The following is a 26,815-nucleotide window of genomic DNA, read 5'->3' as shown; positions in this document are numbered from 1 at the left end:
AGGGTATGAACATCAAGTAACCATTTCTTGTTGCTTGCATACGTTTTTTCTTGACAGGGTGTCAAAAGTAGTCAGAAGACTGTGTGAACTAAAGTGAATATTGTATTCATAATGGAACCTTAGTATGATTTCATACATTTTATACGTTTTTACATATCCTTTATAGGACAGAGGTTGTTTTATCTGGCATTTATTTGGATTTTCCAATGTATTTGCAGTGCCTCATTTGTTCCTATTGAGGCTGACTTCAGTAGAGTCAATTAGACCAGCTTTTGAAATCCTATCTTCCTTCTCTCCTGCTCTTTTACTACAGTATTTACAGTACCTCCCACTGAGTAAAAGCTGCATATCAGATCTTCACCTGATGTAAGTTATCAGCATCATTTTATTTAGAAACATTTGCTTTGTGATTGTGTGCATGTTTCATTCTTTTTGATCTTTTTATGAGCCTGTAACGATAGGGCTGGGATTTATACGATGGGATTCCCTGTCATTCTGTGGGATTTTTTGCTCTGCCTGCACTCTGTAGCTTTGAAGCACTTCAGATCTTGAGTAAAATGAGTTCACTGATGTGTCCCAGGAGAGACCGTTGACTGGTCTGTGGATGTAATTTTATGACAATGGATTGTATTGTGAGTTAATGTTTATGCACCATATGGTACGTTGTCAAGTTTCATTGTATTTATGAAGATCTCAATAAAATGAAGTAAAAACAAAAATACATATTCAGTCCCAGTCTATATTCAGTAACAAAATCCTCTAGATTTTTCTTTTTAAATTGAACTTGTCTAGTGAATATAAGAAGGGCTAATAATAACAGTAAGACTGGCCTGGGCCAGGGATAAAACATACACAGGATTGAGACAGGATTATGCAGGATATGCAAATTGTCATAGAGATTTTAGAACCTATCTCAGTGCAGGAGAGTAGTCTCAGAGGCTGGTGCTAGCCACCTTTTACACGATGTTTGCCTAGCAAAGAACACAGCTTACACTTTCTTACTGACTGATGCTCATGTAGGGTTGTTCCAAAGGCATCTGACAACAAAGCTGTGAGCAAGTAAGGGTACAGGAAATGTAGGAATTAATCTGTGAAAACATAAAAGAATAACATATTTGATGAGGGAAAAAACTGAACAGCACTTACATCCCCATCTGGGGTTCAGAATGTCACAAGAAATTCAAGGAATAAAGTAAATAGCTCATTTGAAGAATTCTTTTCTTTGAACTTCAGTTTCTTCTTACTAGGTTAGAGTTAAGAGTTGTTTGGTTTCTTTCAGCAAAATAATGGGGGACAACTCTTTAAAAAGGTGTCATTAAGCACAGAAATAATTTTCCATTAACATATTATTATTGCAGCATATGTACTGCCAGGTAGCATTTAAATACATGCATTAAAAATATGACACGTATTTGTATATTTATGTATGGATAAAGCGGAGGAAGGAGTTTAAAAGCGATTGCCTCTTTCTTACCCATTTTTCACTATAGTATGTCTCCTGTAAATGAATTGCCTCTGCTCTGGGGATGTGCCTGCATGGGAGCCTCTGCAGTGTTCTATACAAGTGCTAGGTCCATACAGCAAAATCCATTAAAAGACCAGGGATAAAGGATGTAAGCATGTAATTAATTTTATGAATGCAAATAGTCCACTGACTTTCTGGGAGAACTCCTTGCTCAAGATGGCAAATTCACTAAGCGTGCGTGTAAACCTTTTCAAGTTTCAGCTTTTTAACTATAAAACCCTTGGCATTTATGTAAATATGTATTGAGCACAATACATTTCAATCCCAGTGGAACTCTCTGCATGCTCACATAGTCATCCTAACTATTAATATCTTTATCCTTTCTTTGGAAGTGCTGTTCTCTTCAGAATTAACATGATAAATGTGTCACTTGCAAGAAATGCTAGAAGTTGGTTCTGGTGCATATTTCTTTTTCCTTTTCATCTTTGACCAGAATTAGGTATTCAATTAAGAACAGTTTAATTACAGTACAAATATGGAGGGGTGGTGGAGCCTTTAAAAGTGGAAAATGAACAGTATCTCACACTTGGAATATGCCTGTTTTACTTGCATACTATGTGCTAAAAGAGAGATTTGTATTTGAAAAAGTGGAAAGTGCTTCGTGACTCTTTTATGTAGAACAATCAGATGGTTCCTTTGTGTTATATATAGGCCACCAGTTGCATGGGGCTCAATTAGATCTTCATGGGTCTTTATGAAGCCAAAAGCCATATTTGTAACTGTTGAGTGGCAAGGAAAAGGATTTTCAGCAATGTCTTCAAGGCAAGTGCTGGAAAAAAAATTGAGCTGGTAATCACATATTCATCACAAAAGAAGGGGCAAGCAAGGAGTTCACTTTGGGTCAGGGATCTAAACTGCACAGATGCAGCTGAGCTTATTACAATAGAGTACTCAACTGTGAGTAACAAACTAGGTTCTGAAACACGTTTAAATTTTTCTTGAAAAATAAAATACACTCTGCACGTTGTGGTCATGCAATCTTCTTAGGAGTAATAGTTTTTTGTGTGTATGAGTAAGGAAAATAAGATTTCCCTCCTTTTACTGTTTTGAAATCCTTTGCCCATCCCTGTGCTGAGCCATGAAACACGACTTTCTAAAATGTATTTTATATAACGGGGACAAGTCCATCAATTCTATGTTTGCAGGTATAGTTAAGAACTTGTTTTGGAGAGCTCCAAGGAACAAATTCCATTAAGAGACCATTAAAAGTCTTTATCAGTTATGCCAACAAGTGCCTTCCTGTATGACCGATTCCCTTGATCTTCCTGCAAAGAACTACCCTGCCTGAGGCAGAACAGACTGCCTCAATGCCTGTGTCATCAATCTGTGGCAAAAAGCTCTAAGGTCCACATAAGGCTAGAGACTCTACCAAGTCAGCACAGTCAGAGCATATGGCTATCACCCTGGCCAACTGTTGTAGCTACAGTCCGGGTGACTCCATACTCATCCATCACACTCAGCTGGTGAGGCAGCCATTTGCACGAGTCCTCTGAAAAACCCAGTGGTTTTACTGTGCTTTTCAAGCCCTATATGTACGTAAGTGCTTTTTATGTATCTGAGAAATACCTTGCATGAAAAATAGTATCCCTTGCAGAGCCAAGGACCAACAGTAGGTGAAGCTGAGTAGAAGAAGCACCAAAGAGATCAACAGCACCACAGGCCAGAAGTTTACAAAGGTCTTTTTCATTCTTTCAGTATGAGCTAAGGACCTGAGATAGAAAAAAAAATAGTGTAATACTCCTTCAGCTTCAGTGGTAGAGGAACTGTTTGTGATTTGGCCATCAGGAGCTAAGGATTTGCAGGACAGAGAGAGGCAAGCACTCCATGCACTGCTGTTGGACTCCTTAGACTGTGAGCATCCAGTAAGCAGAACCTTACCCCTGCCTCTCACACAGGTGCCAGCTTCTTCATGTAATGACAAATACACAGAGTTTTCTGTGGTCCTTCTAGGCTTGTACTATGTAGATAAATCCCTATTTGCCTTCTCAAACAGTGAACCCAACATATTATATAGCTAATACCTAAACACCTAGCAGTTCTGTAAGTTGTTGTGCTTAGAAGAGATCTACCATGTTCTGTTTGTAATTTATCTTTTCTTTGTTGCACCTAACCCTAGGTTTAAAACCTTTCAAGGTAAGGACTTGTTAGTTGTTTGTTATGCTTCACAACTTTATTGGCTAGCAGTACTGTATTCCTTCAGGGCTTTATATTTGGAAGCATCAATTTGTGTAGAAATCAATCTAAGACAGTTATTTTGAGTTTACTTTCCTTGAGGATATATATTTCAGAATTAATCTGTCTCTTTCAGATTTCAATGATCTTTTGAATTAATTCTAATTTGCTAATTCTGCAGAAAGTAGAGATTTCTAAGGGTCACAGGACTCCAGTTATACCAACTTGGATGCTAGAATTTTTTCTAATGCTCTTCTCTGTTGAAAGCATTGTATTGTCTCAGTCATCACTTCTAAATACTATGGTAAAAATGTTTATAATACTTTTTCTAATATTGAAGTATTTTAAGAATTTCAATTAGGAATATTTGACAGCTGTCTCCTGCTACTTTTTATTTCCAGGGGATAGGACGATTAATTAAGGCAAAAGACTTAACTATGGAACCACAGTAAAATGAAATGTGTGTTACTTTCTTAAGCCTCAGAGCCCAATATGCCTTTCCTAATGAATCCGTTTGCCTTGAAGAGAATTGAGAACAGAATTCTGAAAAAGAGCAGCAACAACACTAGTCAAATAGAGGATGTGTGGAGTCTTTTGGAAGAGTAATTTGAGTGCAGTATCACATCATTAAACACAGCAGAACAGTGAAGGAACGGGTTGCTACAATCCATAGCCTGGACTGAGGTCACCAACTCATCTGACTTTATGACTACAAAAGATCCTAGACTGATGAGAAAGTGTCCTCTGATAGAGGTCAGCATTCCTCAGCCAAAACGGGTCTTTCAGCCTGGTGGAGGAAAAATGTGTTAGGACATAGCGCACAATAGCATGTGACCGTCAGCACTCTGAAACCTTTTGTGGGTTATAAAATGATTAACTGACCATTCAAATTCTAGAAATGTTGCATCTGTAGCAGTGATCAGCTCCTCAGAGAGGAGGCAGCAGTGTGTGAAACCTGAATTCAAGCAGCGGGGAAGGTTTAAAGTATAATTAAAACCAGAAATAACTTGCAGCTGCTAGAAATGAAATTCAAGGTTGGTAATGCAGCAATGTATGTATTTAAGTAGACATGTTTGCATGCACCTGTGTGTAATGATAATGGCATAGTTTTCAAACAACAACAAAAAAAACCTGTTGCCAGGAAGTGTTTGCCAGATATTATAAATTTCCAGAGTGAGCAGTATTAAATATTCTCTGAGGACTTCTGGTCATAAATATTGCTAAAGAGTATGCACTTAGCTCATGCCAGTCAACACTACAAAAAAACACTACAACTAAGCTAGCAAAGTAGAGAACTCTTACTTACTGATTAAGTCCTGGTGATTCTTTTATCTGAGATTCCAGTTCTGCAGCTTATATGGTAATACTCTTCATAGTTTCAGAATGTGTGCATCCTGTTATTATATTTTTATATTGAAGATTAAATATTTTATAGTGTATTTGCCTATTGAGGAAATTCTTTTACCCTGGGAAAAATAAGATCCTGCTACGAATTTCCTTTAACTTTACAGGAGGCTGTGTTTCTCAGAACCAGGATCTCTCTTGGACATTTCAAAGGACTACACACAAGACCTGCTTTCTTCTCAAGGGACCTAAGATACTGTGTTTTGACTTTTAAGTCAGCCCTAGAATACGGATGTGGACTTCAGGTAGAATGAGCAATGCAAAGAACTTGTTTGGACTTGGAGTCTCCTTGTATTTTTGGGGACTGATGGATCTAACTACAACTGTGCTGTCAGGAAGTGCCAGGCCCCTCACTGAAGGGCCAGAAGACAACCTGTCAGATAAGCTGCATCAGCGAATGAAGAGGAGTTGGGTGTGGAACCAGTTCTTCGTTCTGGAGGAATACACAGGAACGGATCCTCTCTATGTTGGGAAGGTAAGAGCTGCCCCAGGAGGATGTCTGGTAGAGTACATGCATCTGTGCACATGCAGACCGCGGCAAAACATGGGAAGTTTCTCTAAATGCATTTTTATTCCCTTCTTTCTGGCAACGAATCTATTCACATTAATTTCACTTCAGCTCCCAAGAGCTTTTCAGCAGTGTCACCTTTAGCCATGAAGAATTTCCTTTTCAAGGTGCTGTCAATATATTTGCCTATTTCAAAGAGATCCGCTGTAACCATCATCAGCTGTAATTGAGGCAGTGTTAGAAAGTCTGCAGTGATCTTTCCAGGGACTCCTTCAATGTCAAGACAAAGCAAGGTTGTATTGACTCGGGAGGATTAGGAAGGAAAGGAAGTGTTTGTGATCATGCTTCTGTCTGTGATCAAGTCAGCTGGAAGATGAAATTCACAATCAAATGAAATAGCCAATATCTCTTGAAAACTGACATTTCAGTTTTTGTTTTCTGCAAATCTCTGAGGTCAGAGTATTTTCTTTCTTACCACAGCTTGACCCCAGGTTAATTATGTGGACTAGAGAGAAGTAGAAGGATAGAGGGACAGCTTATTAAATACAACTGTCCTATTTTCAGATCCCTTACACACTAAGAATATATACATCAGTACAAACATTTGTAAAATTGACTGCTATGCTCACCCTGTCTACCTGGCAGCATTTTGAATTTACTTTACTCCAGCTCCTCGAAGAACATGCTGGTGGAAGTCAGGCCCATAATGTCTGCCATCACAATCTACCTCGCTATATCCATCCTCCTTAGTCTGCTTTCCCAACATTTGTAAAGACTCTGAACTATTTAAAGTATTGACCTGCTAATCAAAGTATTGACCAGCTATTCAAAGGCCTATGGGCAGCACTAGGTTTGCATTTCATTAAAACCGAGGTGACAAATGTGGGAAAAGCAGGGGGGGTTAGAGTAGTGAAATGTTTGAATGATGCAAATAAGATTTTACATGTCTAGTTGATGAGCACAGCCTAAATATAGGTAGATATGACAAATTAAGCGAAGAAGTGATGCCAAAAAACAATTCCTTCAGATTTCATTGCTTTCCTTCCAAGCTATCCGTCTGCAGAAAAAAAAATGAATCACAAATCCAAAGGCACCTTTTGGACTTGCATTTATCGTTTTACAAATCCACAGAGTTAAATTGTGCCTTCAGTCATAACGGTATAAATCAAAATGAATGCACTGGCTTCAAAGGACCTCCTTCCAATTTATCCTTGTGTGACTGACAGCAAGATGTGTTCTCCTTCCTTCCTCCCATAGCAGTGGAATTACTAGTGATTGCCATCAAATGAGACATTTGTCTTCATTCATCTCTGTGCCTAACTTTTCAGTTCTTGAGATCTCTACTGATTAAAGAAATTCTTATTTTCATGCAACTTATAACTTTGGAACAATGACCAAACACATTATTTTGCATACTCAATTTCATCTGAAATGAATCCAGACTTGCACCGTAAGCTGAATTTTAGCTACAAGCAGTACTGGAAGTACTCAACTCCTCTTTGCTTTAGACTTGTGGTATTAGGAGCATAAAAACATGGCACATCCAGCAGTTCTCTTGAGCTGGCTCCCATTCAGTTCTACTGAACAGGAATAGCAGCAGTGGCACTTCATGGTCTGTGTCCACTACATAAAGGGCCAAGCTGCCATGAGTGAGCTCTTTTCTACATCATGATTGAGTCGCAATAGGGTAAAGCTAGGGCTAATTAGCCCTCAGGGTTAACAGGGCCAATGAGCCTTATGCACTGACAACCTGCTGGCTAGCTTGTTCCAACAGCCTCCTGAGTCTGTTTCATGTACATCAACCATCATGGAATTGTGCTGCCAAAATGGCCCTTGGGATACAAAATCTTATCCTCTCCCATCTCTAAACCAAGCTCAGAGCAATGTGGTGGACGCTGCAGCAGAAAGAGGGAAGGGCCTCCCCTCTCCTCAAACAGCTGAAGATGCAGACCCTTGGAAGCAGCTGCAGCCTACCACAATCTGTCACCATGCCTGTGTTCATGCTGCTTGCACCTGAGGGATCCTTAGGAAAGGGGTCAGCAGGGAAGAGGCTGTGGGCTGAATTAATTGTTCTGGCAGGACAGAAATTTTTCATCCCAAATCACCGCAGGCAGGCTTAGAAATATCTCATGCAGAGCTAGGCGGAAACAGAGAAGGACTGCGGGCCTACGGCCAGCACTAGCCCTTGAAACTGCTCTGGGTGCCTGCTGGACAAACAGAGCCCCCTCTGACCCTTACCACCCACAGCACCCTGCAACATCCTGCTCACTAGGACTTGCTTTCATCCGCTTGGTTTGCACAGGGCCTGTGGCAGATGGAAACAGCATACAGTGTTGGTCCAGATATATTTACTTCATACTCTAAAGGCATCTCATAAGGGAGGAGCTCCTCTGGTGCTCTTGTACGGCTGTTTCTGGCTAGCTACGTGCTGCTGAAGCAACCTCAATATAGCTTGAGTCAAGCCCTGGTTCCAGACTTGCCTCATATGATTTCCAAGGCTGCTATAAAAAATGTACTTTCCTACGTACCTGTAAGTCATGGAGCAAAATATCGATTGGGCAGGGAAATGAAAGGGAACTTCCTGAGGTGAAGTCAGTACAATTTTCAGTACAATTTTTGCTTTTCTCCAGTGCTCATTATTCTTATATAAAGTGTTTCAGCTTCAGAAGTTTCCATGTCACAGATAAATATGAGGCTTGAGCTTTCTTATAGGTAACCACTGTTAGACAGTAGGACAAACTAGGGAAACTACAGTCCCTGCATGTGCTGCAGCAGATATTTTCCGCATTTGTCTGGCAAACTAAACTGCTTTGGTACTTGAACTGGAGACAGACTTCATTGCTTTGCAGTGTTGGAACCTCCCTAAACCCTATTTGAGAGAAAAGAGTCATTTGAACCACAGCAACCGAATGAGCGAATAAAATGCCTTTTTTTCTACAGACTATCACTACATATTAACAAAGTGCTCTCATGCATCCTCACAAACTCCCCTGCAGGTGTTACCTCCCTGGAAGCACAGACGGGAGAGCACATCACGGACAGAATCACAGTCATTCAGTGGGTCTGTGTGAGTCCTTCCCTGAGCTGCCCCCAGAAGCACCACTCTCTTGCATGTGCTCTTTGCCAGAAAATGTGCTGTTTAGGTGCAGGTACAGCCTGCTTAATCTTTGTACTATCCTTATCAAAAGCAGCTCAGGTTGGCACAGGTAGCAATTTCTTTTATACAGAGAGAAAGTATATTTGAATTGTTCCTACTTCCGAGCCAGCCACATGGCAGCACAATTTATTGCAACACCCATTAAATAGAGCCAGCTTAAAGCTGGATCACCTTTCCAGTACAGTCACTTCTACATACACTCCACCATCATGATATTGGGCTTGTCACTGCAGTGTTGTGAGCTTCAGTTTCTGTGGACACCTCATTCTTTCAGATTTATTACAGTCTGCATTTATTAAGTCTTTTTCTTTCTTTTTTTTTTTTGCTGTGTCTTCAGGTTATATGAGAAGTTACAAATCTGCTAGCATTTCTTATTGCCTAGTCTTAACTGAGACCCTGGTTGAGGCTTTCAACAGATCAGTTAGACAGAGATCCTCTTGCACTCCTAAATTCTTATTAATGTGCCACGGTTGTTCCTTGTTTTTCTCCCTATATAAGTACATTCATTCCAAACAGGGCTTTGAACAGAAGGGGTAATTTAACTCATCAGTTTTATTCGATACCTTATTCCAAGTCTTTACAACTTTTCAGAACATCTGCTATTTTAAAACATGCTCTTTTTCTTTTTTCTTTTTTTTTTCTCTCTTTATCATTTGTCTTTGCCTTTGCCTTTGTGCTCACTGTAACTTTTTCTTTCCTTTGTCTTCTTTGTTTTTTTTTTTTCATATTTAATAATGACTTCTTGATGTTTCCAAACATGTTTTCTTCCATCAGACCCAACTCTAAATTCCCCAGTCAGGTCTAACATCTGTAACTATCTGAGCAGCTGCACATACTCACCAATGTGCTTATTCACTAAAACAAATGCCTAAGATTTAGCTTCTGAATCAATTTGAAAACCCCCATATGTCACTCTGAAAGTAATGCCTCCTATTTATTTCCATGCAAACTACAATGGATGCAGAGAGCAAAATAACACTGTTTGATAGAGCAAATTCTTAGCTACAAAGTATTATTTTTCAGCATAGTCACCACTAACAGCTATGCATTTTCACCAGCAATGAACAAACCTACATGACACGCTTGTAAAAATCTGCACCAGTGTAGGTAACCCACTGTTTAACAGCTGAGGAGCAACAATGAGGGCATTGTTGCTGAAACACACCACCCACCCCTCCGTGTGCTCACATCCACTGTTTGGTCTCCATAAACATTCAGCAAACATCAGTGAATGTCACTGGGTGCCATTTTTTCCATATGGAAGAATTCAGTGACATACTTTTGCTTCATACGCACTTCCATGTCAGATGCCATTTGGTCAGACTGCCCCACTGATGCCATCTATCACACTGCAAAAGCATGTAATGGAATACTGGTGGGAAAGTTCAGCCTCTACTGCCATACCACCATCATCTGCCTCTGACATCATGGGCCAACATCATAAAATAGGAGGCATTACTTTCAGAGCAGCCCTTGTATAACAGTGTCCTTCTTCTGGAAGTATGCTGTTTACGAGCTATGACAATGATAATCTCTGAGCCATGAGTGTTTAGGGCAAATAATGACAACCACTGTTGGTGTTTTGTAAATTAATCACAAAACGCTGTTTCCTGAAGATGTGCCAGTTTGCAGTTCTGGCACCTGCAGAGAAATAATACATATGGCAGTCTTCTAAATGTAACTGTTTTGCCAATTTTTTCTGGGCTTGTTCTTCCTCCATTTAGCTGATACATCACCTGAGAGCTGCCAGCATTCCTCCAAAGAATAAAGATTTCTCAGATACAGATTTCTCAGATACAGTGGCCACTGCAGAGACCGTGAGCAAAACGATGAAATGAAATATCAATTACCTGACAAGACAGTTGTCACAATCACTTTAGACCTTAGCTGTGGCAGATGGGTTCCTGCTTTTAACAATCGTTGTCAGGGCAATTGTTAAAGGTCAATGTGCCACCTAAGTACTCTGATGACTGGGTGTTGGTTGGCTGGTTTGCTTTGCTTTATCTATTCTTTATTCATTTCCAAGTATGATAATCACAATTCAAAACAACATTCACACTTCAGCTGTTCCTTCAAGTTCCTTTTGATTGTTGCACCTCCTAATACCACCCTGTTGGTTAGGACTAAAACTGTTCTATATTCTCTGGGCACTGGTCAAGATTTTATGCTCTGTTCCTCAAAACCATGGAAGTATGAGCATACTGTTAGGCACCCAGACAGCATGAGTGAAATTAAGTGTACTGTTTGTCTTTTAATAATCATTCCAGTATTTCAGAAGAACCAGGTGTTTAACAGAATGGTAGTCCCTGGGATGATTTGTTTCTGTTTCAGATGATAATTTGCACAGCATTTACTTTTCCTCTGTTCTGTTGCATTGCCAGCTATCTGTGGCTGCTCAGAACTAATTAGCAGTCATGCAATAAATCCATTTGCTAATTCTCTAGAATCTCTGGGATGCTTCTCATCTATATATCCTACCACAGACACAATGAAACGTTCCTCATTGATTACCTTACCTACTGCTTGACAGTAATTCTTTCCTGAAGATGTAATGGTCCAGCTGAATTTTTCAGGCTTTTCATGGGAAAATTTCAGGGGGATTAAATCTTTAGAAGATGTCTGAATGATGGCACTCACTGAGCAGCTCTCCCATCCTCCTTTCTCCTTGATTACAAAGAGATTTACTTCATCTGCCTGATACTATGCTACCCCTGCAATATCTCTCTCCTCCATGAGCAAGCATTGTCCATATTTTTGCTGACCTCTCCTTCTCCCTTCTCCCTGGCAGTGAGTCCTTTCAGTGGCCACTGCAACCAGGCAAAGGATAATTCTTGTGCTGAATGAGATTTGAAAGAGGCACAGGGCCTGTTCCTTCACTGTAAAGTTCAGTAAGACCAAAATGCTCATGTGCTCAGTGTCTTTTGGAAGCTACTTGCCCTGCTCGTGCTCTAACTGAGTCCTGTTCCTTTCCACAGCTCCACTCCGACATGGACAGAGGAGATGGTTCCATCAAATACATCCTCTCAGGAGAGGGAGCTGGCATCGTGTTTACAATTGATGATACCACAGGGGACATTCATGCCATTCAGAGACTGGACAGAGAAGAAAGGTCACAGTACACCCTGAGAGCACAGGCTCTGGACAGACGAACAGGCCGGCCGATGGAACCAGAGTCTGAGTTCATCATCAAAATCCAAGACATCAATGACAATGAGCCCAAGTTCCTGGACGGACCTTATGTGGCCTCTGTTCCAGAAATGTCACCTGTGGGTAAGGCAGATTTTGTGGTTAGAGACAGTCTCCAAAACATCAGTTCCTTGACTCTTTGGACTCTGTCTTTGCTCCTCATGAAAGCTGCAGGGCAGGAGATCTTCCTTAGTGGTGCCTGGGTGCTACAGGAGGAACGTAGGTTTTGCACCACCATCAGATGGGCACCTCTGAAAGGAAAATGTGAAAGAGAACTGGAGAGCTGAAGAAAGGTGTCATTTGAACATGCTATATGCAGACAACTAGCAGTAATGTAGTGCTGCTTCTCCCCTGTCCTCAGATGGTAGTATAAGTAATGACCATTAAACATCCATTACCAGCCAGGAAATTATGGTTACAGAAACCAATGCAAGTTCATACTGAGAGCTGAAATGCTGTCCAAGAGCCCTTGAAATTGTATAGACACAATGACAATTTTTAGCAACTTTCCACCTTCTAATCCTGTATGCCTGTCCTGAACACCGTTCAGTCGATCCCAAAGATCCAGTACTGTTTGCTCTGCACTTCTAGAAAGTGAGATCATGCCAAAGACAGTCATTATTGCAGTGTAGCCAGAGGGCAAATAGCATCCTTTCTATCTACACATCAAGATAAACCATTATCCCATTATCATGTGACAATTCTAATAGTCACATTAAGTACTCTTTTTTACAGGACTTTTTTCTTTCTTTTGGAGAGGTATGTGGCTTTTTGGCTCAGTGGCATCATTTCTGAAATAATACCAAATAAATCACATCCTGAAGTTACAGATATGTTCAACTCCTCATTCTTCAACATAATGTTGGCATAAAGCTGGAAACAAGTACCAGTTGAAAAATTCCTTTCAGAAATAATGTTACTTAATGTTAGCAGGTAGTTTGAATTCATGTTTATTTTCCAGTGTGTATCTAGTAACACTGGATTTGTTTCTAACACAAAACATTATGTAGAAAGCTAAATGCATTCATAAAGGCATTGTCTGACATTTTAAGGAGTCAAAACTCTCATATATTTCAAATAGAGTTATGTTTTACCTTCTCCTTCTTGATAAATTACATCACCTACATGCCATTATTAGCTTCAGAGGATGCAGACCTTGAAAACCGACTGAAGGAAAAGTATACGCATCTGTGCAGAGCCCAAAAAGCACTTTAGCAGGGTGTAACCTGTGGTCCATACAACGTAAATTGCAGGGCTACAGAGAGATTATCTGAGAGATGCTTCCCTTCATGCTCAGAATTTGTGAACAATTTCCATTCCTTAGTCAACATATAGCACCCATGGACCTCCTGCAGCAAACTGTGATTTATTCTACAGATGTTATTTGAATTGATTTCAGATAACATTTTAAAGCAAGAAAGGGGGAAAAGAAACAAGTAGCATGTTACTAATAACTCCCTGCAAACCACCACAAAATACTGTTAGATCAGCAGTTCTGCACCCGTGGTCCATAGAGTTCTTACTTTTATATCTTCTTAAAGATGCTTGATGAATTTATGCCTATTAATTCCTTAAGTGCTATTGAAATACAAATATGAGAAATAAATACAAACACTACCAGAATCAAATGCAGAAATTTGGTGTGGGAAAACTTGTCAAAAATTTTAATTTGATTTGAACTGTGTACTTTTCATAGCAGCTCTTTATCCCACACGGTCTTCCTAATTTATTTTTTTTTTAATTTATTTATTTTTTGTCAGGCACCTCTGTTATTCAGGTGACTGCAACAGATGCTGATGACCCAACCTATGGGAACAGCGCAAGAGTTGTGTACAGCATTCTCCAAGGACAGCCATATTTCTCTGTGGACTCTCGGACAGGTATGTTATTTCATTTGGGAATGAGCCAGTGTGAAAAATAAAGGTTTTAAGAAGAAAGAAGAAGAGGTAGTCATGAGTGTGGACATAGAAACACATTTGCATGGCTTGGAAACTGGACAGCGCAGCATTGTGAGGTTGTAAAAGCAAGAATGTGGTAATGAACTCCCGAAGAAGGACTCTGCAGCAATGTGTTCATCTGAGTGGCCATATTCTGCTGTTAAGGAATTGTGCTTGTTTGATGCTGTAAATATCTTTGTTAGCTTCTATCACTGCAGTGATGTCTTCAGCAGATCTAGTTGGTAACCAGAACTGGAAAGTGCAAGTTGAAGCATGTAGTTATGTGGAGTAGTTTTACCTAAGGGTGTTCTTGTTAATAACCTTAAATTTATCTCCAAGACAATCTCTCTGTCTTGCTTGTTTTCTCTCTCTTTTTCTGTATATATCTAAGGATTATATCCAAAAGAGGAATCTGACAGGTTTTGACAGTTTCTAAAGGGCATCTGTAGTGCTAAGGTCAGAAACTCATAAGACGATAGTCTCTGCTGAGCCCTAAGGGACAAAGTAGAAAAAAAATCACGTTGTAATCCACTACTAAAAGTTAGCAGTTTCTGGTTAGCAGGTGTATTATCCAAAGACAATGTGCAAACCAGCTCTATGCTATCTAATTAAAGCGGTAATATTCATTTTGTAATCAAGTTATCAAACATAGGAAAATAAGGGCATAATCATCATTTTTGTTAAGTACTGAATGATTTCTAGGAAAGCAAGGAGGTAATATTCTGTCTCAGATCCAGTATTAATTTAACAGCTAGAGTGCAGCTTAGGCTGCAGAGAAGTCCTTTTAGTCCAAAACCATGTACTTGATTGCTTTTTAGCCCAGAAAGATCCTCTTTCTCCATTTAGAAATTTCCCAGTCACTTAGACCTGCATCTCTAGACATGAGATCCAGAGCAACCTCTGTGCAATGTTTAGAGTGCACACACTTGTCATCCAGACACTTGTCATCCAGAAACTGTTTTTTCCCCATCACAGGTACAGGACTCTAACCAATTTCCCCAGTGCAAACCTGCCTTCAGGATTTAATAACCAACAAAATGTGATTGCCCGTCTCATGTTCTTCAAAAGCAGAGCTAGAGCATAAGCAATCACCAGTTCCTTTGTAGTGATGTCTGATGATTAAAGCACCTAGGAGTGTGCACACCATTTCAATGCATTCCTCTGCCAGCAGCCCTTGGGGTCCCTATCCCTCACCTCCCAACATGGCCTGGCTCAAGAACATTGCTCCTGTCCCCTGTTCTGTCATTCTCCTCATGGATTTTGCGTTAACCTAGATGTAAATCAATTCAAAGAAAGGCCAAGAGCCTCTGTCCTTTTTCCAGAGTACTTTTACAGCCTGTTCATGATCAAATTCCCCTAAAAGGTTAAAGATGTGGATTTAAATCCCATCAGGCAGTAGGCAAAGGTCCCTGATTCTCCCACATCCTGTGAAATTGTTTGGCTGTTGTGGAACAGAAGGGACATCATCTCTGCTCTTCACTATTTTTTAGAGCCGTGTTCAATTTGCTAAAAGCAATAGTGCCAGCACCCAATTTTGGAGAATATGAGGATCTGAGTCCTTCCCATAGCCGTAGAGAAGGCTTAAGGTTCATCACCATCCTCAGCGTTCCTTGGCCAACCAATTGCGTGCAGCAGCAGGAGGAGGTGCACTGTCACTCCTCCAAACATTACACAGCGAGGCTGTGTATCCAGGTGTAAGGGCCCTGTAGAAACCTGTGTTTTTCTTTTTGTAAAAACTAAATAAATTATGTGCTGGGCTTTCCCAGAAAAGCCAAACCTTTTGGAGGAAGGGAGACCTGGGAGCTGGGAGCAGAGGGCATGTGAGAATCTGAATGACTGTGAGGGTTGGTGTGTTGGCCCACAGGCCACAAATGCAGGTGCTGATGTCTTCTTTAGATTTTCTCTCTGAAGGACAAGACAGGAGGAGAAATTCTCACCAAAATATTTGTTTGTAGAGAAAATACATTCCAAAATGCTATGCATTTTCATCTTGTTTCTATTACTGAGGAGTTGAGGAATTGCTCGACTTTGCAGGATGAGATTCTTAAGGACTCCAGGCAGCAAAATTAAAATAGTGCACTGTGAATTGCCCAGTCCTGGTCGCTATTTCTTTCCTTTTACATTCAGTGATAATTGCCAATGCAATATCTTTTTACTGCTTTTTTATTAAATCCATCCATTGCTCGCCTGCTAAAAATAAAGACTAAAGGAGATCACTCCAGCTGGCAGTGCCCTGATGCATGCACCCTGCACGCTGCTCCGTGCAGACAAGGTGGGTGCCTGGGGCTGGGGGGGCCGTGTGGAGGGACACCCTGAATGTGTTCCAGAGTGCAGCCAGGGCTTTGGGTGCCGCAAAGCCCGGCAGCACGTCCTGCCCCAGCCGGCTGCTGGCAGCCTCCATAAGAGAAGTGCTGCTGCCACCTCACGTCCTCTCGCAGTAGTGTCACCCGAGGAAGGGGACGGCCAACCTCCCCTCTTCTAGCCCCCCCGCCTTCCCATAGAATTAAGGACATTTCAGTAGGAAAAGACTTTCAAGGTCAAACTCTAGTTGCCCCCGGCATAGGTCTCTATTGGACTTCAGTCAGCTTGTCGCAAGGACTGCATGCAGGACACCCTGGAAACATCTGTATCTTTTCTCTGGTCCCATTACTTCTACCTTTTATGCAGAGTTGTTTTAGCCTGATCACAGCCATAATTCAGCATAGCGCGCTGTGTTCCCACAGTCCTTCTCCAGCTGCCGTGGAAGGCAGCGCTTTAATTTTGAATGGACAGCCTGCCCCACATCTGATGCGTTTTAACCGGGCTCCTTTAAAATTCATGCCTTCTGTTGACCTAGATTTAATTTGGGTGAGTTTTATTGTGCCAACAAAGGTGAGACTGAGTGCAGAGTCTGGTCTGATGCTTTGTGTAGGGAGCGCACTGGAGAAGCAGGACCACCCTGCCTCATTTGTGCACTAACTGCTGTCTCCTTTGTTCCCCAAACCACTTCCCCTTTCAATCTCACAGGCTTAATTAGGACAGCTCTGATGAACATGGACAGAGAAGCAAAAGAGTATTACGAAGTGATTGTCCAGGCCAAGGATATGGGCGGACAGCTGGGAGGATTAGCTGGAACAACCACAGTCAACATCACGCTCTCTGATGTCAATGACAACCCACCCAGATTTCCACAGAGTGAGTATCCACCCTGTCAAGATGGCAAAAAGGGCAGCGCCACATGACTGCTGTTTGGTCCCATTCCAGCTATTTGCAAAGTTGGTGTGGCAATAGCGAGAGATGAGCATGATTTCAGATCAAAGGAGGAACTTTCCTTCAGAAAATACCAAAATATAGCTTCCAGTAGTTAGTCTTTCAGTAAAGGTTTCTGTCTGCCAAAATCATCAAAAGCAACCTGTTTTTCACAGGGTATAAAATTAATTTACAGGACAACATTTAAAAAAAGAGAGAATGAGAACTTTTGTATTCCAAGGCTGCTCATGACCGTTGCCTTTGGCTACTAATAGCTGCCCTGGTTCTCTCATTGTCCTATCTCCAAAAGGCTGTCTGTCAGATCAGGGCCATGTGGCAGTTCTGGAAGTTGGAAGATAATGCATTCAACACCACAGCCAGGACACTGCAGGGAGCGTCTGGTTGCTGAGCTGTCGGCGTCACACAGGCTGTCCCACAGGTTGCCCCACAGGCTGTTCTCTAGTAAAGGTTCCCCTAAACCTCAGCAGTATATAGCTAAATGATAACAAATGCAACAGCAACAGTCAATGAAATGTGAAAACAGACACCTCCACTCTTAGCAGAAACATTGTTTCGTCTTTGCAAAATCTTAAAGCAAGATTTGCAGTTTTTTGCTCCTGTGTGTGTATGTGTGTTAATTATTCTAGGACAAATTTACCTACTATATTACATTTAAAAATCATAAATAAAAATTCAGATATTTTTGTACTAAATCTTCCAAAGGACCAACGATAAATTTCTATTTTTTTTTTAAAGTCAATTTTCTGGTGGTATAGATCAGTTCTCAAGCTATTTTAGTTTTGCCATTTTTCTTATCTGGATGAGGAACAAAAGCTCCTGCAGTTCTTTTTGTTGCTCTGCTTCTTCTCCATCTGTTTCTGCATGTGGCATTGATATATTAAAACACTCCACAAAGACCAGCAAGAAGCATCAACTTCTACTTTCCTTCTCCTTTGAGAACAACTTACTAAACACATCATCGCCAATCCTGTTTGGAAAATGGCATGAATTGTAACTTTGACATCAAAGCCTAGATGAAGGAAAATGAGAATAAATCAAACCCTACCCTTGGTGTTAGTCTGCCTTATAAAGCACAATAATTGGACAGAGAAAGTGCAGCAAGGAAGGTTTGGACATGAAGTAGGATGGCAGGACTGTATTTTAGAGAAAGCATTTATATTTTTAAAACGTGTAGTTTTAAAATGCATACTTTTAAAATGACAGTTATTTCTTTTACTGCTAAGCAAATTAGTGATGTGCTAAATGTTCTCAAGGCCAAGTTTGTAGGGAGAGGGAGTACAATTGAATAAAGTAACTGTTACATTTAGGAGAAAGAACAGGCGAGCTTCTGAGCTCTCAAAGTACTGCCGAGGGCTGAAAAAGTTTGTGCAGACTTGGGGAGGGATTCGTGGTGCTCGGCATTTGTGTGTTTATTCCAGTTGTATGTCTTTCCCACTAACTGTGTTTCGTATCCTGCTATAGATAATAGCTGCACCACCACCTGTGCTAATTGCTCAATTTTTCCATCTGCAGTTCCTGTTTTTTATTTTATTGCTATTTTGAACAGAACCCTGTGAGCAAACCTGTCGGTAAGACAAACACCTGCATCAAACATTCCCTGGCAACTCAGTCTGGCTGTGGTCTGTTAAAGGCGATCACACTGTGCTGTCTTCACTCTGGGAAAGGTCACAGAGGTTCCCATCAGACTAGGTGTATTATGGCCCATCTCGAGTCACCTTTTGAATTACTGTGCAGTTTCTGGTTCCTTTTCACAGCTTGTTGTTCTGTTTCTTCCTGCTTCTTGTGGCAGAGCACTACCAGATGAGTGTGCTGGAGTCTGCTCCTGTCAGCTCCACCGTGGGCCGCGTGGTTGCTAAAGACCTGGACGAAGGCATTAACGCAGAGATGAAGTACAGCCTCGTGGATGGAGATGGACTGGATGTCTTTGATATTAATACCGATCCCAATTACCAAGTTGGCATCATAACTGTGAGAAAGGTAATAAAGTTTCCTTTTTATAGTAATTTATATCTAGTGGTCCTGGTTACAGTTTATGTGTGCAGTATTCCCCTGTGTGTGTAGTAACTTGGCTCCCGTTGCGTGGCAGTAGCCCCTTTCCTGCTATAAAACAGCATTTCTTTAACATTCATTGCTAAAATATGAAAGCAGATCACAATCCTAGGAGCAGCCTTTAAAAAGCAGGGACAGTGCTAGCATAAACATGTCTTTTCCCACCAAAGGAATATTCAGATTCGCTATTTATCTATTTAAATATTCTCTGTAGCTTAATTATCCTACAATGCAAGAAATTAAATCAATATTTGCATTTGAACTATACACATTTTTCACTCCGGTGTCCCACAGACAATAATAAAGCATGCCTTAGAATTATTTATAAACCAATAAAACCAAGGCAGTGTTTTTTTTTTTAATTGCTGCTTGAAGATCCATAAATGCTAATTAGGCTGGAAGAAGCTGTCTCTAAAATGGCAGCTGTGAAGCTGCTAGTGCTCAGTACCGCAGGCTATAGAGAACGGAGTAGACCTTTCTGCTTAGACTCCCTGCTATAGGATATTTATTCTACAATCTTACATAAGTGCAAGAAGTACTTCTGGGTTACGAAATTGTAACCATATTTCTGATTAAGTGTATGTCTGGTGTACTAATAAGGGAATATATTTCTCCCTTTAAATAGCCTGGGACAAAAATATATGCTAAAATGGAAGTACACCTGGGATTGATTTGACCATGCAAGTCTCTGTGCCCTACAGCAAAGCATTTTAGCATGTATTTATGGTCACTTTTCTCCAAATCTTGTTCATGTGCACTAAGCCCTAAAGTTAAGTGTGTGCTTAAATGCTTTGCTAGAACAAAATAAATGTCGAATAAAAACCCTACTGGAATTTTTCACTTATTTATTGATGAAATAAAGTAGTTTATGTGGAGTACATATGTCAATTAGTGTGACTTCGCTTATCCTAAATACAGCTTTACTAGATGTTAATTTGTACCAGAAGCAGTTATAAAAAGTTTATGACATCAATCATATTGTATATGTACTGACATCACACTGCTCAATCCATCCACTGTATATAAATATCTCTAGAATGTGCTCTATACCTGATACTGTTTGAAATGTTGCAATCATCAATAGCCAAACACTGGGAAGTCGTCCTTTGGAGCTACGCAACCAAAACCAAAAATTGTCATGCAATTGGTGTTGTTAGAAAATAATATCACAGTAAGGGGAAAGAGGGAGAGAGAATTTCTAAAACCAGGATGAATTCTTCGAAAAAAGGCATCTCTCCTCTCAGCTGTGTCTTCGGCAGGAGGCAGCCTGCTTGCCCTCCTCACGGAGCCATGTTGGAAAGAGGTTAGAATGCATCCAAAGCAGAAGGTAGATGGAAGGCTCAGAAGTCTAAGCCATGACAATGAAGGAGGCCAAAACAAACTGAGGTGGTCTGAGACCAGAAGCGTGGTGGCCTGCCACATTGCACTCTACAACTTCCTGAAGGAAGGTTGGGGTGAAGAGGGGTTTGGCCTCTTCTCCCAGGCAACGAACAGAACCCTGGGAAATGGCCTCAAGTTGTATCAGAGGAGGTTTAGGTTAGACATGAGGAAAAACTTTTTCTCTCAGAGAGTGGTCAGGCACTGGAATGGCTGCCCAGAGAGGTCATGGAGTCGCTGTCCCTGGCAGTGTTCAAGAGGCGCCTGGATGAGGAGCAGTGAGATGTGGTTTAGTGCTTGTGGTAGCAGTGGTAATGAGAAGACGGTTGGACTAGATGATCTTATAGGTCTTTTCCAACCTTGTGATTCTATGATTCCATGATTCTATGTGTTTAATTTTTTCTTTTTTTTTTCCTAACTTGGGCACCCTAGGCAAATATTTCCTAACATAGTTGGGTTTTACAGCTTTTAAGTCTTCCTGTGATTTAAGTGCTCTTTTTATAACAGCTTTTTGGTTTATGTGCAGTGTTTCTTACACAATCTTCTTCATGTGAAAATGCAGGAGATAGAATGGCCTCCTTCCTGATACACATTCAGGCAGCTTTGCGTTGCACACTCCTTGCCAGATGGACAATAGCTATTGCTTGATTGTGTGAATATATTTATTGCTATTTTACGATGCATAAATACGCAATTGGTAAACCATAATGACTCCATACTAATGGGTAATATATTTGTACATCTACTTAAATCCTTGCTGACAAGTGCTATGTCTGCCGTAGCCACTGATTCACCAGGAGAACTAAGTGCAGCAGAAGTAAGTTTTGGATCATCTGCTGGTACCTCCGTTTTCTTGCTGAGCTCCTTGCCCTATCTAGTCATATGTCTCCATAGTGAAAGAGCTGAAAGGAAAAAGCAAAGGTTTTGGATGAGAACAAGAATGGTCTTACTGGAGTCTGAATGAACTGAGAGTGTATGGTAGTTCCACATACAGCACTCCAATTTGTACAAATGCAGCCACACATTTTGAAAGCCATCCATGTAACAAAAATGAGTATGATATCCCACTGGGAAACCCTGAGAATGGGGACATTTCTTCCCTGGGACAAAGTCTGTCCTGCTTAGGGTCTGTGTTAAGGAGATCCAGTTATGCTGGCTTTCAGCATTAATACTCCCCGAGATACAGAAATAAAGGGCTGTGATCATTTAATCCCTGTATGACTGCTTGTAACTTCTGACTACTGCTTGGAAAAATATGGCTGTGTCTGCTGTAAATTGCACTTAATCTGGTGAAATAGTTCAATGTAGTCATTCTTGTCATGTTTTCTCTTTCTTACTGGGATTGGTAAATTGTACATTAAATATGAAATTGTCCATTTAAATCCAAGCAGGTTTTAGAGAAGCTCCATTTAATTCAGGGATCTGTGAAAAGGAGCATAGAGGGAAATTAAAGATTTATTTATTGAAAATTTCAGTGTCAGAATCTATTATTTCCATACCCAGGATCCCCAAGTAAATAACTTTATCCAGAAAGGAAATCAAGTTCACGCAAGTACTAACAGATAAAACTCATCTCTTCTTATGCATGATCTGGGACCTCCTCATCATGACTGCCACCAGGGCCCATTTCTGAGGAACCAGCTCCTCACATCTTTGCCTGTTTTCAGATGCTTTCAAACTATCTGTTTCTGCCTGGTTTTGTTTTTTCGTTTCTGTTTTTTTCCCAGACTAGAATGAAAATGTGAATCACAATATCAGGCTGGTGCAGCCACTCTTGTTTTCATTATAGCAAGAAGAATGAAAGAATGCACATTTTAAAGTGACTGCAGTATGAATACATATTGCGAACTGACTTTTTTTCAGTTCAACTGTCAAAAATAATTAAAAACAAGATGCAGGCATTGCCACTGCCAGTACAGCTGTCACTCAGTGCTCTGTTTCCACCTGCAAATATTAATCTTTATTACCCTTGTGAATAAAATTAATTGTAGAGATTTATTATTTACAATAAGAATTAGCTTATGTGAGAGGGCATCTTTTTCTTCTGAAGATTAAAATATGGACTAAATCATGTGATGCAGCTAGCCTAATCATAGATACGATTTTTCTCCTTAGCCTTTAAGCTTTGAGAGCAAGAAAAGCTACACCTTGAAAGTAGAAGGTGCCAACCCTCACCTGGAGATGCGCTTCCTGAACCTGGGTCCTTTCCGAGACACCACCACTGTTCACATCAGCGTGGAGGATGTGGATGAGCCTCCTGTTTTCGAGCCCAGTTTTTACTTTGTGGAGGTGCCTGAGGATGTGGAGATTGGGGCCACCATACAGATCATTTCTGCCAAGGACCCGGATGTGACCAACAATTCAATCAGGTCTGTCTTTTCTTCTTGTGTCCACCAGGAGTATTCTCTGATACCTCTGGTTGATGGACTGGTGATGGGGCTGATGCAGGACGGGTGGGAGGGACTCTTTCTTTCCAGCCTCTTAAAGTCATCAGTGAGTTTAATCAAATGAGATCTCATACTACAAGGAGCCTGGTTACAACTGGCAAAGCAAAGTAGGAGCTCACCCTTGTTTTTTCAATAGCTAGCATTGCCATGAACTGGTCAAGGCAAGCCCTGACAGCGTAAGTTAAAAACAAACTCCAGACCTCTGTACTTTTGCCGGCACAGTCTGACAACAAAACTGACAGCATTGCTGAGAATCTGCTGTAGGACTGAGGGAAAATTAATGAGCTCACTTCCCTCTTCCCGTTCTGTTTCAAAACCATTACTATTTGCAACCTGTCTTTGTCAACAGCTCAAATGCACAGCTACAGTTGGAGTAGTTTAAATGCATACTAATGAGCACGCATGAGCCACTGAATTATATAGTGTTTGGTCAAAGCTGCAGAGCTAAATGTATCTATAAGGAGTTATGGAAGGTAAAAGGTGTATTTAGAGCCCTTGGAGCTGCAGAGCTACAACTCAGAAAGGAGCCATAAGGGCAGCTTTGTGTGATAGCGATATTGTTTTCCATGGTAGCTGCTGAGCCAGCCCAATTTATCAGAGAAGACTGATTTTCCCTGAGGCCAGCCCACATACTGGTTTTCACTGCCTGCAGAAGCTCCAGGCGCTTTCAAGTTACTAATCCCAGCAGGTCAGCTGCTCCTGAGAAGTATTTTGGGTGCTGACCCTGAACCTGTCTCAGTTTGGATTCCGAATAGTCTGCACTCAGCTATCTGTACTCACTACTGGGAAATACTGGGAAGAGTCATAACACTGAGTATTGAGTCTTCGAAGAAAGGGAAGTCTATATGAACAACTCTATGGGCTTCAGCTGAGAGATGCAAGCAGACACAAAGCCTGTTTTTCTTGATGTGCTACTGCTGTAATTAAGTTTTTCATCTCTTCTACTTAATACACCTACTTTTTCTACCTACATTATAAAGCTATCCTACTTCTCATGACATTGTTTCAAATTATTGAGTAAAGCTAAACTGTTATACTGTCTGCAGCACAGCTTCATTACCCTAAACTTTTTTTCTGCCTGCATCTATTTTGCTGATTGCCATCTAGCATTATCCAGACACTGCAGCACAAACAGCTTTGTGCTAATCTGCTTTAAATAGTATAAAAATAATTCTGGAGTACTGGCAGTGTTTATTGTTATTTTTAATGAGTTTTCTCTTAGTTTTCTTGAGAGCTTTCCAGTGACTGCCTGTGATGAAAAAGCACTCTAGAAAGCACAGAAGGCATTGCCAAGGATATTTAAAAACAAGTTACACATTTTAAAGATTCCTCTGTAACTTTTTTCTGTCCCACCTTTCTTCTTTCTTTCCTTCCCATCTTCCTCCCTTCCCACTTTCCTTTCTTTCTTCCTTCTTTCCTCCTCCACACCTTGTACATACAAATGTGAATGACTGAGATAAAGAAAAAAATAAGAATAAATACTATTTGAATACCACTTGTAATGCTAACTAAAATGCACATGTCAAGTATTGCTTCTCCTACTCCTTGCCTCTAATGTGGTTTCCTCCATCCACACTGACTCTGTGCTGTATCTGTCTGGCTATGTTTTGGGCTTGCTACAATTTCACTTTGCACAGGGTAAAACAAAATAAAAGAATCCCAATACCTATCTGGTTACATAAGACAGAATATGTCTGAAATTAAAATTGAGACCTGACACGTTCTTTGGCCTTCTTCTCAAATACAGAAGTCAGGTCATATCTCAGCAGGGCTCTGGGCCCCCACACTGTGAACTTCCAATTGCTAGAAGTACACCATGATCGTCGTCAGGGGATTTAGGAAGATTACCTCCAGAGTACAATAGAAATGAGTGTGTAGGAGCAGGCCTTATTAACAGGACAACATACATGCAGAATGCAGGCTAAGACTCCACCTGTGCTTCTTGACACCAGTGATTAATACTGTACCACTAATCACAAGGCTGTATTCAATTTCATATACTCATTGGCCTTAAACTGTCAGAGGAAAATTCTTTTTATAGTCTCATGCTAAAATAATTAGTATAGCAAAATATAGCAACCCTCGTACATATTTCCCAAATAAATCAAATTCCTCAGAAATTTCTTTATTTAAGAAGACGTAGAAAGAATTGGGAGTGAAAGGGAAGCAAGCCTGCCTTTCCACCCTATTTCATTTTTCTGAAACAGCATAACCTAACAGTACTTTATATCCCAGCTTAATTCATCACTATATAAAGATTGGGCTGGCATTCTCGTTCCAGTGAATGCACTTATGAAAGGAGAAAATTCAGACAGCAAGCCCTGCTCAGCATCTGTTATGACTAATGCTTTCAATTCCCATCAACTTTGAAGAAAGAACCAAGAGAGAAGAAGTCCGGGCTCTGTTCAAGTCTGTGGTATTTGCATAAGCACACGGGTAGCTTTTGCCAGAGGATCTCTTACCATGTTAACATAATTAGCTAGGAAGGCGACTGGTACAAACTGTTGGTAAGAGTATTTGAAGCACATAACTGAGTGTTACACACCCTGCAAACGTGTCTTTGCCACCAGTCTTGTCATCTGCTGAAGGAAAACTTGATGACTGATGGGAAAATCCTGACATTCCCCCCTTGCAAGGACATGGCTCTGTCAGTAGGGCAGTTCAGGGTTCAAATGGAGTTAATTCCACTGGAGGGAAGAGAGAATGGAAAAGCGAGAGCAAGGGAATGGTTCCTCCTCCTCAGCCCAAGTGCCTAGTGAAGGAGTTGGTGTGAAGTCATTTTCAAACAGTCTGAATTGTGCCCAAGGGAAAGGTATAATTATTTTGCTTAGAAAAAGAGCTTGCACTCCTCGTTGACAGATTTCCTCTGTAAAGCAGATGTTCCCATACCGAGCTGTGTCTTGCTTTGAGGCTGCTTCCTCTAAATCTTCCTGTCCTCCATCTCCATCCCAGCAGTACTCGTGTTATGTGCCATTAGCCATGCGAACTACTCATTTTTCAAGAGTCTTGCTCTGTACCTATACAAGTCACTGGAGCACACAGATGAGTTGTGGATTTGCTATATAGGATTCCCAGTATTCCCACTGCTGGAGTACTTTGTTGAACATAGAATCACAGAATCATTTGAGTTGGAAGGGACCTTTAAAGTCCATCCAATCCAACTCCCCTGGAGTGAACAGGAACACCTACAGTGAGATCAGGTTGCTCAGAGCCCCCTCCAGCCTGACCTGAATGTTTTGAGGGACAGGGCATCTGCTACCTCTCTGGGCAACCTGTGCCCATTCTTATTGAAAGAAAAAAACTTATTCCTTATATCCAATCTAAATTTCCTTTCTTTTAGTTTGAGACCACTGTCCTGTCACACAGCAGACCCTGCTAAAGAATCTGTCCCCTTCTTTCTTATAGCCCATTTTGGATATTGAAAGGCTGCTATCAGGTCTCACAGGAGTTACAAAATGCTTTCGATATGTACACTTGCAGGTACTCGATTGACAGGAGCAGTGATCCGGGGAGATTCTTCTATGTTGACATCACTTCAGGAGCACTGATGACTGCAAGACCTCTGGACCGGGAGGACGTTTCCTGGCACAACATCACAGTGCTGGCCATGGAGCTGAGTAAGGAGAATGCAGACTGTGCACAGATTAAAGAGATATAATAGACAAAGCAGGCTGAAAGACCGGGATTCAGCAATTCATGTGATCTTATGTATTGAAGGGGAAGTGACATTGAGTTACTTCTCAGATACCAGCAAGCCAGTGCTATATTTTATTAATTTCTTATGCTCCTTTTCACAAGGTGGTG

At 40.9% G+C, this 26,815-nt stretch overlaps 1 protein-coding gene across 4 annotated transcripts in view; it reads left to right on the top strand.

The window, feature by feature from the left end:
* Positions 1–26,815, top strand: part of CDH20 (cadherin 20) — a 111,083-nt gene that overhangs the window by 70,918 nt on the left and 13,350 nt on the right. For 3 of the 4 annotated variants that reach the window (XM_085220351.1, XM_085220349.1, XM_085220352.1), the window contains 7 exons: positions 5,209–5,576; positions 11,742–12,036; positions 13,713–13,832; positions 16,896–17,063; positions 18,928–19,115; positions 22,680–22,933; positions 26,492–26,628. In XM_085220351.1, coding sequence (XP_085076477.1) covers positions 5,334–5,576; positions 11,742–12,036; positions 13,713–13,832; positions 16,896–17,063; positions 18,928–19,115; positions 22,680–22,933; positions 26,492–26,628 — 1,405 coding nt within the window. In that variant the 5' untranslated portion in view covers positions 5,209–5,333. The remainder of the gene's footprint in view (positions 1–5,208; positions 5,577–11,741; positions 12,037–13,712; positions 13,833–16,895; positions 17,064–18,927; positions 19,116–22,679; positions 22,934–26,491; positions 26,629–26,815) is intronic. The other variant, XM_085220353.1, reaches the window with a different exon arrangement.

The sequence above is a fragment of the Meleagris gallopavo genome, chromosome 3 (assembly GCF_905368555.1).
Source record: "Meleagris gallopavo chromosome 3, MGAL_WU_HG_1.1, whole genome shotgun sequence".
NCBI classification, from domain to species: Eukaryota; Metazoa; Chordata; class Aves; order Galliformes; family Phasianidae; genus Meleagris; species Meleagris gallopavo.
Note: the sequence above shows the minus strand (reverse complement) of the source record. Positions and strands in the feature narration are given on the sequence as shown.